General features: G+C 42.8%; 1 protein-coding gene across 2 annotated transcripts in view; it reads right to left on the bottom strand.

The window, feature by feature from the left end:
* The window catches only part of atp10a (ATPase phospholipid transporting 10A (putative)), a 168,001-nt gene extending 164,878 nt beyond the window's left edge, over positions 1-3,123 (bottom strand). Inside the window, exon 1 of one of the 2 annotated variants that reach the window (XM_062975364.1) lies at positions 1,857-3,123. In XM_062975364.1, the coding sequence (XP_062831434.1) occupies positions 1,857-2,284 (428 nt within the window). In that variant the 5' untranslated portion in view covers positions 2,285-3,123. The remainder of the gene's footprint in view (positions 1-1,856) is intronic. The other variant, XM_008107099.2, reaches the window with a different exon arrangement.
* Positions 3,124-14,398: the final 11,275 nt, after the last annotated feature.

Genomic DNA, 14,398 nt, shown 5'->3' with positions numbered 1-14,398 from the left:
AAACAAATCATAGAATCGTAGAGTTGGAAGAGACCTCACGGGCCATCCAGTCCAACCCCCTGCAAGAAGCAGGAAAATCTCATTCAAAGCACCCCCGACAGGTGGCCATCCAGCCTCTGTTTAAAAGCCTCCAAAGAAGGAGCCTCCACCACAGTCCGGGGCAGAGAGTTCCACTGCTGAACAGCTCTCACAGTGAGGAAAATCCTCCTAATGTTCAGGTGGAATCTCCTTTCCTGTAGTTTGAAGCCATTGTTCCGCGTCCTAGTCTCCAGGGCAGCAGCAAACAAGCTTGCTCCCTCCTCCCTATGACTTCCCCTCACATATTTGTATATGGCTATCATGTCTCCTCTCAGCCTTCTCTTCTGCAGGCTAAACATACCCAGTTCTTTAAGTCACTCCTTGTAGGGCTCGTTCTCCAGACTCTTGATTGTTTTAGTTGCCCTCCTCTGGACGCATTCCAGCTTGTTAACATCTCCCTTCAACTGTGGTGCCCAGAATTGGACACAGTATTCCAGGTGTGGTCTGACCAAGGAAGAATAGAGGGGGAGCATGACTTCCCTGGATCTAGACACTATACAAAGGAATGTGCATGGAATTGGAAGGGTGTTTTTTGTGTCAGGAATGACTTGAGAAACTGCAAGTCACTTCTGGTGTGAAAGAATTGGCCGTCTGCAGTGATGCTGCCCAGGGGATGCCTGGATGTTCGATGTTTTACCATCCTTATGGGAGGCTTTTATCATGCCCTGCATGGGGAGCTGGAGCTGACAGGGAGCTCACCTGCTCTTCCCGGAATTGAACCACTGACTTGTCGGTCAGCAGGTACAAGGATTTAACCCATTGCAGCACCAGGGGCTCTTAATTGGAAGGGGTGAAATAAGAACAAATAGCACATACAATTAAATTAATTGGAGAACTATCTAGATGGGAAATTATCACTGTATCAGTGGTTGGTCCTCAGGTGTTTTGGCCTACAGCTCCCAGAAATCCCAGCCAGTTTACCAGCTGTTAGGATTTCTGGGAATTGAAGGCCAAAACATCTGGGGACCCACAGGTTGAGAACCACTGCACTATATGGTTTACCTCTACTTCACAAAAAGAAAATTGGAAGGGGAGTACAGGAATGTCCACATGCTGCAGAGGATGGGCTGTGGAGGTAATAGGAGGTCAGGATGAGCTTTTGGGATAGATACAGACAGCCCCACGAAAGCCTTAGGCCTGCCCTGTCAAATTTGAAGTAATTTAGCAATACATATTTAAAGGAATAAGACAAAACCATTCAATCTTGAATCTGAAATGTACTCAATTGTACCATTTGATATTTGTTTCCATGAAGAGGGGGACATCAAAGATCTTCCCTAAAATAGTTAATGGAATGAATTTTGTTTCGTTTCTCAACCAGCAACCTGTGGTGTATATACACTGCAGAATTAATGCAGTTTGACTCTATCTCAAAACTATAGGATCCAGCGAGTTGTAGGCACTAGTGGTCTTTGATAGAAAAGGCTGTAGGCCTTATAAACTACAGCTCCCACAAATCCATAGCATTGAACCATGACAGGAAAAGTCATATCCAACCTCACTAACTGCATATATAACCCTGGTTTCTCTTCACTTTTCTTTCAGCTCATTCCCAGTTCCTGCCCTAGTCAGAGCTTGGAAAAGTTACTCTCAGGACACAACTTCCAGCAATTATTGGTTTAGTTACCCAGATAATTAATTTTGCCGCGCTCTAGCCTTGGCATTGAAGGTCAGAAGTCCAACACACACTCCAAATCCTTGGTCTGCCCTTCCAACATTGAGCAATGAGCATCACTGTCCCCATCAGGGGAAGAGAGCCTTTGTATCCCTCCCATTACCTGCAGTAGACCAAACACTCCATGTGGTTGATCTCCTGGTCTGAGCGGTATCGACTGTAGTCTTCCCATAAGTCCTTGACAGCTGTGACTGCCAAGATGAAGAGCACGGGGGCCAAGGCCAACTCAGGCTGGAAGGCGTTGACAGCAGGCACAAAGTTGAGCAAGGCGATGAAGACAAAGTATACATTGGCCAGGCGGTGGAACTGCTCAAAGAGGTTCTTGGGCAGGAAGGACATGGCGGTGTATTTAGTGGTCTTGAGCCTGTTGTTGGCCGGCGGGGCAGAGTTGTCCACTTGGGGCCAAGGGAGCAGCAGGTTCGAATAGACGGTCCTTGTCTTGCATCCCTCTTTCTTCCTCCTCCTCCTCTTCTTGGCCTGCCTTTCTTTCTGCTCCTGGGAAGGCTCTCCTCCATCTGGGCCTTCCGTCATTATCTTCTCAAAACTAAAAAGAAAAGAAAAAGGCACCCCCAAAAATTCAGGAAATCAAAATGTGACTTTGGCGCACATGGAGAAAGGAGACCACCCACTCTTTGCACTATGTGATCATCTTTTCCAACTTAGTCATCTCTAAGGAGGGCTATGTGTGTGTGTGTGTGAGAGAGAGGCAAACACACACACACACACACACACACAGAGAACGAGCCCTCCTCCCACTTTGAAGCTCTGGAAAAGTTTTAGAATAGAGTTGTCTCTTCCCCTCTTTTCGCTTTTTTATTTTTTTGGTCTCCGCGCCTCGGAGTTTGAGAGGCGGGGCTTCTTCTTCTCTTCCTCCTCCTCCAAACTTTATCTGCCTTCTTTCTCCTCACAGGCGGGCGATGGGGTGGCTTTTGTGGTCCTCCGAGGCGCCCCAAAACTCCTCACAAAGTCGTCCTTGTTGCCGCTGACTCGTTTCCGCCCGCCTTCGGGGGCTTCTCCGCTCCAAGGAAGGGAAGAGCAAACCCACGTTGACGGGAAGGACGCGCCGACACTCCCCTGGCAGGCCGCGGAGGCGCGGGAAACTCCCACAGAGCCCGCGGAGGGAGGAGAGACTTCCCCTCGACCGCCCGCACACACACACACACACACACACGGTATAGAGAGATGGATGCAATCACGGCGCGCCAGGGATGGGACCGAGAGGCCTAGGCTCAAGCCCGCGCTTCTCTGTGAGGCGGTCCGCGAGCCAGGCCCCCTTCCTGTGGGTCTCATGCGTGGAAAAGGTGGGGAGCACGGCGCCTTCTCCCCACGGGCTCGAGAAAGGGCTCCTTCCTCCTGCCTGGACGCGCCGAGAGAGGAAATGGGCGGGAGGCCTGAGCGCGCTCTTCTAAAAGGCGGCCAGCTTTTTAGAATGAATCAGAGTTGGAAGAGACCTCATGGGCCATCCAGTCAAACTCCCTTCCAGGAACCAGGAAAATCACATTCAAAGCACCCCCGACAGATGGCCTTCCAGCCTCTGCTTAAAGGCCTCCAAAGAAGGAGCCTCCACCACACTCCGAGTCTGCTGAACAGCTCTCTCTCCCAGTGAGGAACTTCTTCCTCATGTTCATGTGGAATCTTCTTACTTGTAGTTTGAAGCCACTGTTCCACATCCTAGCCTGCAGGGCAGCAGAAAACAAGCTTGCTCCCTCCTCCCTATGACTTCCCCTCATATTTATACATGGCCCTCATCATGTCTCCTCTCAGCCTTCTCTTCTGCAGGCTAAACATGCCCAGCTCTTTAAGCCGCTCCTCGTAGGAATTGTTCTCCAGACCCTTGATTATTTTAGTCGCCCTCCTCTGGACACTTTCCAGCTTGTCAACATTTCCCTTCAATTGTGGTGCCCAGAATTGGACACAGTCTTCCAGGTGTGGTCTGACCAAGGCAGAATAGAGGGGGAGCACAACTTTCCTGGATCTAGACACTATATAGTCCTATTGATGCAGGCCAAAATCCCATTGGCTTTTTTTGCCGCCGCATCACATTGTAGGCTCATGTTTAACTTTCAAGAGGATTCCAAGTGAAGTGCCATGGCACAAGGCTATATGGAGCCATAGGAGTTGTGGTTTTTCGAGTTTTTTCACCCTCTGTGCCTAAGAATACTGGTGTTTCACCAAACTTCAACTCCCATGATTCTATAGTGTAGATCAGGCATGGGCAAACTTGGGCATTTTGGACTTCAACTCCCACAACTCCTAACAGCCGGCAGGCTGTTTGGAATTGTGGGAGTTGAAGTCCAAAACACCTGGAGGGCTCAAGTTTGCCCATGCCTTGTGTAGATGCCTCCTTTGCTCTCTTCTGGACACCGCATGGGTAAGGGTTCTTCCCTTTTTTTTTTTTAACTCTCGCCGTAGTTGTGTGTGTGCGTGTGTGTGTGTGTGTATGTATGGAGGAAATGGTTTTGTTTTTTTTTGACGCCCTCGAAAGCGCGCCCCTCCCAGAACGGGGCTCTCCTCCTCGTTCGCCTTTTTAAAGTTTCGAATTACCAAAAAGCAGAGAGAGAGGGGGAAAAACCGAAACCAAGTCGAAAGAAAGATAGGGAGGGACGTTAACTGAATTCTCCCAACTGTGCTCAGCCCAGCTAAGGCCTGAAACCACAGGCAGCCACCCGTTGCGGGGAGGAAAGGACGGGGCTCCTAAGCCTGGCACTTCAGCCTTTACAGCTCAGTTTTATGTGAATGTACTTCAAAGTAGGTCTCATTGTGTCCAGTGGAAACGTCTTCGCAGGTCAATGGGGTATCTACCCAAGCAATGCTCCAAGAATGTTTGCATCACCTGGGGCCCGCTCACAGGGCATATTTCTAGAACTAGGAGTTCATCTTTAGAATTAATTCACTTTAACCAGTATGGCTCAAGGCTATAGAATCCCAGGATTTGTAGTTTGGTAAAGCACCAGCTCTCTTTGGCAGAGAAAACTAGACATGTTGACATTTTAACCAGTTAAAAATTCATGAGTAAACCAGGTTTTGGGGGCGGGGGGGGATTAGAACCCTTAACATCCCCCCTCTGGCTACAGCCCTGGGTGAAGGCCCCTTCTTTGAAGGCTTTTAAACAGAGGCTGGATGGCCATCTGTCGGGGGTGCTTTGAATGCAATTTTCCTGCTTCTTGGCAGGGGCTTGGACTGGATGGCCCACAAGATCTCTTCCAACTCTATGATTCTATTATTCTAATTCTATCACATGGACTCCTGGGATTGCAAGGCATTTAAAGTTCCCAGTTGAAGCACCTCAGTACCTTACCAAATCCCATCATCCCATGGGATGGAACCATTGCAAAGTGGAATCAATGGGCAGTAAGAATAATGTAATGTAATAGCTTGAAAATTGGACTGCAACTCTAGAGACCAGGCTTCAAATTCCTGATCAGCCATGATTGATTTTGAGCATGTCACACTCTCCCAGCCTCAGATGAATGCTATGGTATGGCAAATCTCTTATGACCAAATCTTGCTGAGAAAACCTCATGATAGGATTGTCTTGGGCATAACTGTCTCTTGGAAATGACTTCAAGGCGCACAATAAAAACGAACTCTGCTTTCGGATGGGCCCCTGAATGTTCGACATAACATCATTTCTGTAATGTATAAATTTGGATACCCAGTAGTCATGACATTCATGTAATTAATAGTTTGCCCTGCATAGTGATGGTTCCATATTGATAAATATAGCAATTTATGGTATTCATGTACCTGTAACTAAGATGGTCAGCTTTCTGTATCAGGACTGGGTTCGATCATCCATGGCTTCAAAATGTTTAGTGAAAAAATAAAGCAAATCTCCTTTTTATAGTTTGCTGAGCATAATGCTGATGTGAAGGCATTCCCTTGTAGCTTCCCATCGTTTCAGAGATCTTCAGGCTCTCTCCAACACTCTTTTGAGGTGCTCACTACTTCATATAAGAGATACCATTTTACCATTGTATATAATTGTACTTGAGCATTCATCGATTTTGGCATCCATCGGTGGTCCTGGAACTAAACCTCAGCAAATACGAATACCCACTGGAACCTATTTGAGTCAGAAAATATATGGAAGGAAATGTGTGTTAGACATTGTATATGACAATCCAAGACAATCCTGAAGTATTTTTCTGCCTGAGGTGTAGTAAGAGATAGAGTGAAAATACATGGTATCCAAAGTCAAGAAATTGATTCTGGCATATGTGTCTGGAAGCCTCATGTTTACATTTAGAGATTTTAGTCAAAAATAGCAACCCCAAACTTTGGTCAATTTAGCTACAAGTTGTTATGAGTAGTGTACCTTAACTCTTAGCAAAAAAGTAATCATCTATATAGAATCACTCTATATAGAATGGCAAAAGGCAAGTGCTTAGTTTTTCCCTGGAGAACATAAAAGAAGCATTGATCGTTTTTACTCTCTTTCCTGTAGTACCACTTCTGGTGGTAGTACCACTTCTGATGCCTAGGCAGCAAAATAGCAGCTGTGGTGGGTGATCCCCAACTTATTCACATGTCATATCAAAATCCATAATTTTGGCCTTAAAACCTGCCCTCAATTTACGTATGAGGCTGATTTATACATGAGTATATACAAGAAACACAGTAATACCAGATTAAAAAAATCTGTTTACGGGCATCTCAAAACTACTGCCTGAAGTAGCCACAACCTATTATGTAATAGTAATGATCAGCCCTACATGATGTCAGTGCAAAATAACATTATCAGTATTTGTGGGATGGTTACCAGCATGTCTTTGCATAAATATATAATCACACACATAGAGCACTTAACATACAGATGTTGAAAAATACATTAGCACATTAAGGAACACCCCTCGCTCATGCCAAAGAGATGAGTTGAGTAATGTTTTGCAAACCACAACTGCTAATCCACTACAAGATTCAGATCACATACAAAATCATGTCAACGCTTATGGAGTTATTATTTAAAGCACGATGAGTTGGCACCCACTTGCCTTCTGTCTCCTTGCCCTGAGTCACAACTGGGAACATGGGAAGTACCAGCACAGCTCAAAATCCAACAGCTGAAGCTTCTTTGTGCCAAAGGGAAAGATTCATTATGGCATTTCTGCTTGCCATGCTGTTGTTAATTACACACATTCCTTGCTAGAAGCTTAACAATGCAAAAGTGGTAAAACTATGGAGAAACGCTTTTCTCCTCTTTCTCTGGAAATGCTATTGTTCACTAGGAAACTAGAACTGGACACTGCAGTTTCCAGTCATCTTTGGAAACTGTCCAAGCTGGCCTGTGCACGCTGTGAGATCAACTGCAATGAAATTGAATATCTAACAACATTAATACTTTCAAAGATCTACTATAAGGTTGCCATACATTCTCCTTTTCCCAGACATGTCCTCTTTTACACAGCTAAAATTTCATTTTTCAAATGTTCATTGAGAGCTTTGCCAAGAGAAGTGATGAATACCGGCCCAGTAGAGTGTTCAGAGAAAGATTGTTATTGGAAGAAAGAAGGGAGGCATATCTGGGGTGCATCTACACTGTAGAAATAATGCAGTTTGACACAATTTTACCTGCTACAACATGGCTCAATGCTATAGAATCCTCAGAGCTGGAGTTTTATAAAGGCTTTAGTCTTCTATGCTGAAGAGTTCTGATGCTTTACTAAGCTACAAATTCCATGATTCCGTATCATTGAGCCATGATAGTCAAGGTGGTGTCAAACTGCATTAATTCCACCGTGTAAATGCACTGATGGAGAGGAAGTGCAAGCTAGCTGAGGTAGCTGAAGCATTCTCCAGAATTTAGGGGCCAATATAACAGCTCAGCTTGGTGGAGTGAGTGAAATAGCTGTGAAGGGGGGGGGGATGGGAAAAGATAATGCAGAGTTATTGTTCTTTAAATACAATGAAGGTTAGTTGTATTTCAAGTAGCAATTATCACAGCTTATCTAGACATGACTCACTAGAAACTACAATGTTTGGCAAGATAGAAAGCAGTAGAACAAGAGGAAGATCACATTCCTGGTGGATAAATCCAACCAAAGTAGTTATGTCTTTAAATTTGCAATATTTAAGCAGGGATGTTGATACCAGAATGACTTGGAAGTGCCACCATAAATCAAGACCAATTTGATGATAGTTAACAACAACATCTATTTAACAACAGATATCTATTTAAAGTGACATTCATTATAGTACTTGGTGAAGTAGTCAGTTCATAAATTTGTCCTCTTTTGCTTTCCAAAATCTAGCAATCCTAATTTCCTAGCATCCAAAAGGCATTGTACACTCATTCATTAAAACAGGGTGACAATCATGTGGCCTACATGTTGGAAGGAACACTGGGAAAACTTATGAAGGTTATAAATGGAAGCTGGTGATATTGGATCCCGCCTTGTCCAATAAAGGTTTTAACAGAAATCACGGAAGGTGTTTGTTTCTTTTTTGGAAAATGGTATTGATTACCATTATGAGTGAAGGGGAAAAGCTTACTGTCTTTCCTATTGTTGTTAACCATATAGGTAGAATTCACTATGGATACACTGTGGCTTTAATACAGTTTGATACCACTTTAACTGCCATGCTTCAATGCTATAGAATCATGGGAGCTGTGATTTTACAAGGTCTCTAGCCTTCTTTGCTAAAGAGTACTAGAATGTCACCAAACTATAACTCTGGTGAGCACTGAAAAATGGCACTTAAAGTGATGTCAAACTGCATTAATTCTACAGTGTAGATTCACCAAGGAACTCAGCTTCTGGCTGTTGTACTGGAGATTACGCATGAAAAAGTGTTTAACCATCAGTTACCTACTTCCTGAGTGAAAGGGGAACACCCCTGTCAACTGCAATGCTTAATGCCTGGTTAGTGGGAATTGGAGGAGTCCGTTTGGGAGTTTCTGCATAGCTATATAAATATGGTAGCTAAACCGTTCGTGTATTCCTGGTATAATTTCCAATATTGATTAATAATTTCTGTATCCGGATCCCAATATGGATGTCTATTGGGGAGGAAAACTTATATTTTCATATGTCCTCTGAAGATGTGGGAAAAAATGCCTCATTCCCATCCTTTCAACATCTATAGAATCTGGATACATTTTGAGCTAATGGAGCCCCCAGTGGCACAGTGGGATAAACTGCTGACCTGCTGAACTTACTGACCAAAAGGCTTGTGGTTTGAATCCAGAGAACAGGGTGAGCTCCTGCTGTTAGCCCCAGCTTCTGCCAACCTGGCAGTTTGAAAACATGCAAATGTGAGTAGATCAATAGGTACCACTCCAGCGGGAAGGTAACAGCACTCCATGCAGTCATCCTGGCCACATGACCTTGGAAATGTCTACAGACAATGCCAGCTTCTTAGCTTAGAAATGGGGATGAGCATGAACCCCCAGGGTCGGACACGACTAAACCTAATATCGGGAAAACCTTTACCTTTACCATACTTTGAGCTAATAGTGATATGCCAAATGCCAGCAATTCAGCAGCCTCCTTTGGGCACTGTATGATCATGATAAAGGGCTCTCAACTGCTGCTTTTTTCATGTTGCTCTACACTCCTGGTATCAGTCTCAATTGGACCTTATGCACCTAGGAGTTCTTCGATAGGATGCTGACCCGATGATTTATTCATCAGCTTGCAGTAAGTAACAGTTGCATTGCTGGCTTTTAATGCCAGTCTAAAGGTTAAATGCCACATTATCAACTGGTGAGAAATCCAAAGATTTTTCTATAAGGCTTTGAAGATTTTGGGTGAGAAAGCGTTAGAGATTTGTGGTACTTATGGAATATCTGTTGCGTTTACAAATGTACAAGGAGAGCTAATCCTTCGGTAGGCAGCAAATCCACTGATATTGTGTCAGTCCTTTTTCAAGTTGAGCTAAGTGGCTGGAAACTCACAGATGTTTTCTACGCTCTACTCATCCACTTTGTAAATACTGTTCCTCCCTTTCTTTTCTCTCGGCCCACAACTAGATTGGAGTTATTTTATTTCAATCTTCAATAAGAATCTCATCTCCCAGCTATCAGAAACATTGCCTGTCACTACATCCTATTGATAAAACTGCAATTAGTGAATAGTCTTCTCTACAAAGGATGATGGTCGATCAGCAGTTCTATCGATGTATTGGCTTTAGTTTCAGAGTCTAGACAGTTTTTTCTGGATTGAAATGATTGTTAGGGCCTTTAGCAATAACTGTTTGGAATGCAATTACATGAGTTACATTGTAGCTCAGCATTGTTTATCCTCAACATGGGCTAATTTCAGTTTGCAAGATTCAATTATTATTTTATATAGCAAACATGGTCCTTTGTAGCATTTGTCTACACAGAAATTATCCCTCTGTGCACTTTCCTTGGTCCTATGTTTCTTATTTATCGCTTCTCTTTATAGAAATACAGCTTTAAAAACTAAATTGGAACAAAAATGATATTGGTAGTTTAGACATAAACAATTTACTAGTTTTGTACTTTAAAAAGGAACAAAGACAAGGAAGGCCCATTATGATTCTTCCACAGAAGTGCATTAAGCCAGAAAAATTCTGTAGATTTCACAAACTGGTGTACTGAAATCAAAAAATCTTGTCTTAAATTGTAATGTAGATCAGGAAAAGAAGTAGTCAAGGGATTTTTTAAAAACTGCAATAGCACCATGTTTCACAAATTTTTGAAGTAATTTCATAACTTTGTTACCTTTGTGTTGCTAATGAATTGAAATGTTGTTGTCTTTTATTGCCCTTTGTCCTGACATGGCCAAGAAGTGGAATGGCTAGACCATGGGTGTATCAGGTAGGACGAATGCCATTTGATATCTCTTTAACTGCCATGGCTCAGTGCTCTGGAATCCTGAGATGTGTAGTTTGGTGAGGCACTAATATTCTTTCACAGAGAAGCCTAAAGACCTTGTAAAACTACAACTCCTAGGATTCTATAGCATCGCCCCATGGCAATTAAAGTGTTGTCAAATTGTATCAGTTCTACAGTGTAGACGCACCCCATCTTAACCAAAGCTTCAAAGCTTGCATGAAGTATTTGTGTATTTTGGCTAGCCAGTAAAGGTTTCCCTCTTTTGTGGGTTTTAGATTTTTTTGTACTTTGCTGCATGGCCAACATGGCTACTCCTGGACATGTTTCATTACCTTGTGGTAGTAATGGGTGAGGTCAAATGAGCTCATAAGAAAAGAATGAAAGAACTGTAAGATGCATATTATCCAATCTAGTCCATAGTTGCTCCCACAGTAACACCCCTCTGGTCAAAGTATTAGTGACTAAAGAAGGGAACTACATACATGTTGGTGTAAGTGGACACCGCTATCCCATGTTTTTTCATGTCAGGAGTGACTTGAGAAACTGCAAGTCATTTCTGGTGTGGGAGAATTGGACATCTGCAAGGACATTGTCCAGGGGGTGCCCAGATGTTTTAATGTTTTAGCATCCTTGTGGGAGGCTTCTCTCATGTCCCCACATAGAGCTGGAGCTCATTCGCGCTCTCCCTGGTTGGGATTCGAATTGGCAACCTTCAGGTTAACAACCCAACATTCAATCCAGCAGTCCTGCCGGCACAAGGGTTTAAACCCACTGAGCCACCAGGGGCTCCTAACTATCCCATAAATGAGGCACATCCATTGGCCACAAACTTCCTGCATACAGCCTCCCTTATCATTAGGTAGGAGGAAACAGCTGCCTCACATAGCAGATTGGGCATATTATGAAAGAGAAATTATATCATTGAATCTTTATTGCCAGGTAAGGAAAGAGAGTCCTTCTTCTTTACAAGAATTTCTTGTAGATGCTAAAATAACTTGACTGTTTTGATATGCATCTTTACTTGGATGGGTGCAATTCTCGGAGAGTGAAATGTGTTGGTTTGGTTTCACATTGTGCCCTTCAATCCTTTAAGATGTAGGTGTGTCCGTGACAGACTGACAAGGAGTTTTTAGTCAGTAGGTTTCTCATATGTCCCCCCAAACAATTGTTATTATACTTGTATGTATGTGTACTAGCTGACTTCAAAGCCCATGTGCCATAGATTTTTTTGGTACCTTGCTTAGTAAAAAGGTCTTAAGCTTCAAGGTAAATAGAGATGATTAATTGTATTAGTTCTGGAATTGATAAGAAGCTCTCTGGGAGCAGGAATTTTCCTCCTGTTTTGGTCTCAGGGGGAAGGAGGAGGGAGCAACTACACTCCGTCATCTCAGAGCTTCTAGAAGGCTTACAACTGTTAAGGTCTATAACACCCCATCTGGGAGGGATTTCTTCTGTCCTAGTCTTGGAAGGGGGAAACACTAGCATCATGCCAAGAGCTTGAATCATCATCATCATCATCATCATCATCATCATCATCATCATCATCTTTACCCTATCTACCCGAGGGAACTCAGGGCAGATTCCATTTTTTTTTTTGCAAACATTCAATGACATAGTACATTCATAAATACAAGTACAAATAATGAACCAACCAGATCTCAAAATAAACCAAAATCTAAGACAGAAATATAACCAGAAATTAAATAACATAACCCAATAATAATAATAATAATAATAATAATAATAATAATAATAATAATAATAATAATAATTTATTTATATCCTGCCACCATCTCCCAGAGGGACTCGGGGTGGCTTACAGAATACCCAAGGTGCAACATGCAAAATACAACAAGTACAAAACAAAACACAGACAACAAACAGTCAACACAACATCATAAATTCACAGTACCCCCTGGTAAAAACAATAAAGTACAGCAATTGCTGTAGATAAAACAGCAGAAAACCCATCTGGTGCAAAGAAAGCAATGTAGCGTCTGAGGCTTGTATGTATTTGAAGGTGTAACAGAGTTTCAGCTGAAGACACATGGGAACACTTTTCCCCTTATATTTTCAGTTTTTGCAACAGTGTCTTACTTCAACGTATCCTTGAACCTAAACTGAACAGAACCTGGGTGATACAGGCCCTCCAAATCCATATGAAGGTGTGTTTGTTTCATTTGTAAATGGGGAAAAATGGAAGGACAACATAACTCAGTGGCCTGAAATGTTTGTATACTGGGAAAAATAAACAAAAACTTGATGACTGGGTGGCAGCATCCACAGCAAATAGACAAAAGGATACAATCCACCCAATGTGGAGGCTAGAAGTTGAAGGGGCCAGGAATCCCACACCCTTATGCACCAGTTTTTTTGTACACAGTGAGAAATTAGAAAACCTGACATGTTGATGGCAAGGTAATGGGGTGGTGCCATTTTTAAAAAAAAGGTATGTTGGAGTGATTAAAGAGCAAAAATGTAGGAAAGGGATGTCTGTGTGTATGTGCCTCCAGTTTGCCTGTTGACTTAGGCTGGCATTATGAATTTCATAGGGTATTTTTAGGCAAGGAATGCTCAGAGGTGGTTTTGCGAATTCCTTCTACAGCATCTAGTATTCATTAATGGACTGCCATCTAAGTGTTAGCGAGGGCTGACCTTGCTTAGCTTTCAAGGCTCTGATGCCTTTAGGTAGGAGGAACAGATACACATATACAGAAAGGGATAGATAGAATCATTTCATTGGGTCAAATGTTGGCGCCTATTAACTTTAAACTGTCCCTAGAGCTGACTGATTGGTAGCAGAGGTGTCCGCTTGTAGAAATCAGTGGAGATTTTTTTAAAAAAACATAGCAAGGATTAAGCACATATGAATCAACTCTTTTTAGCAAAAAAGAAAATGAAAGAAGGGGAAGTGAAACAAAATGAGACATAGCCCTGCATCTTCCAAGCCAGATTCAAAGTGATAACATCATTCATAATGCGGTCCTCCTGAGGTCTCAATGGTGAATGTAAGCATTTTGCATCTGGTTATGGCAGTGGTTCTCAACATTCTTAATGCTGTAACCCCTTAATACGGTTCCTCATGATGTGGTGACCCCCAACCATAAAATTACATTCATTCCTACTTCATAACTTGCTACTATTATGTATTGTAATGTAAATATCTGATATGCAGGATGTATTTTTATTCACTATACCAAATTTGGCACAAATACCTGATACGCTCAAATTTGAATACTTTTGGTAGGAGGATTTCCCATCTGTTTCCAAAAAAGAAGAGAGGGACAGACAAAGAGATCTTCAGCCTTCTCTGCCAAAGGGGTTCCTAAGACTATCAGAAATATGTGTTTTCTGGTGGCCTTTGGCAACCCTTCTGACACCCCCCCTTGCGACCCCCCTCCCAGGGGTCCTGACTCCCAGGTTGAGAAATGCTGGGTTATGGGGAAATAGCCAGGTGCTTTTCATGTCCCTCTCTCTACCAACCAAAGGCTGCCTATGAGGAGGGCTGTGTGTTGCCACAGGATCTTGCTGACCAGGGAATAGAAAATCAAGTGGAAGAACAGAACACAGTACCCCAGTAAATACTCTAGAACTGACTAGCTGGAATACTGAACAGGAGCACACCACATGCCAGACATCTTGTAGGATCTTCTGGTAGAAGTTACAGTTCTCCCCTTCTTTATCATTAATGTTTAGTCATATTATGTTTGGTGGGTAAATGTACATAGGATTGCAGACATATGGAACAAATCCATTCCTTTTTCTATTAGAAGTCTCAACATTTCAAATGTCACTTGAGGACACACCAAAACTATATTCCTCTATTTTTTCTCTCTCCATAA

The sequence above is a fragment of the Anolis carolinensis genome, chromosome 3 (assembly GCF_035594765.1).
Source record: "Anolis carolinensis isolate JA03-04 chromosome 3, rAnoCar3.1.pri, whole genome shotgun sequence".
NCBI classification, from domain to species: domain Eukaryota; kingdom Metazoa; phylum Chordata; class Lepidosauria; order Squamata; family Dactyloidae; genus Anolis; species Anolis carolinensis.
This window is presented reverse-complemented; position numbering and strand designations above follow the sequence as displayed.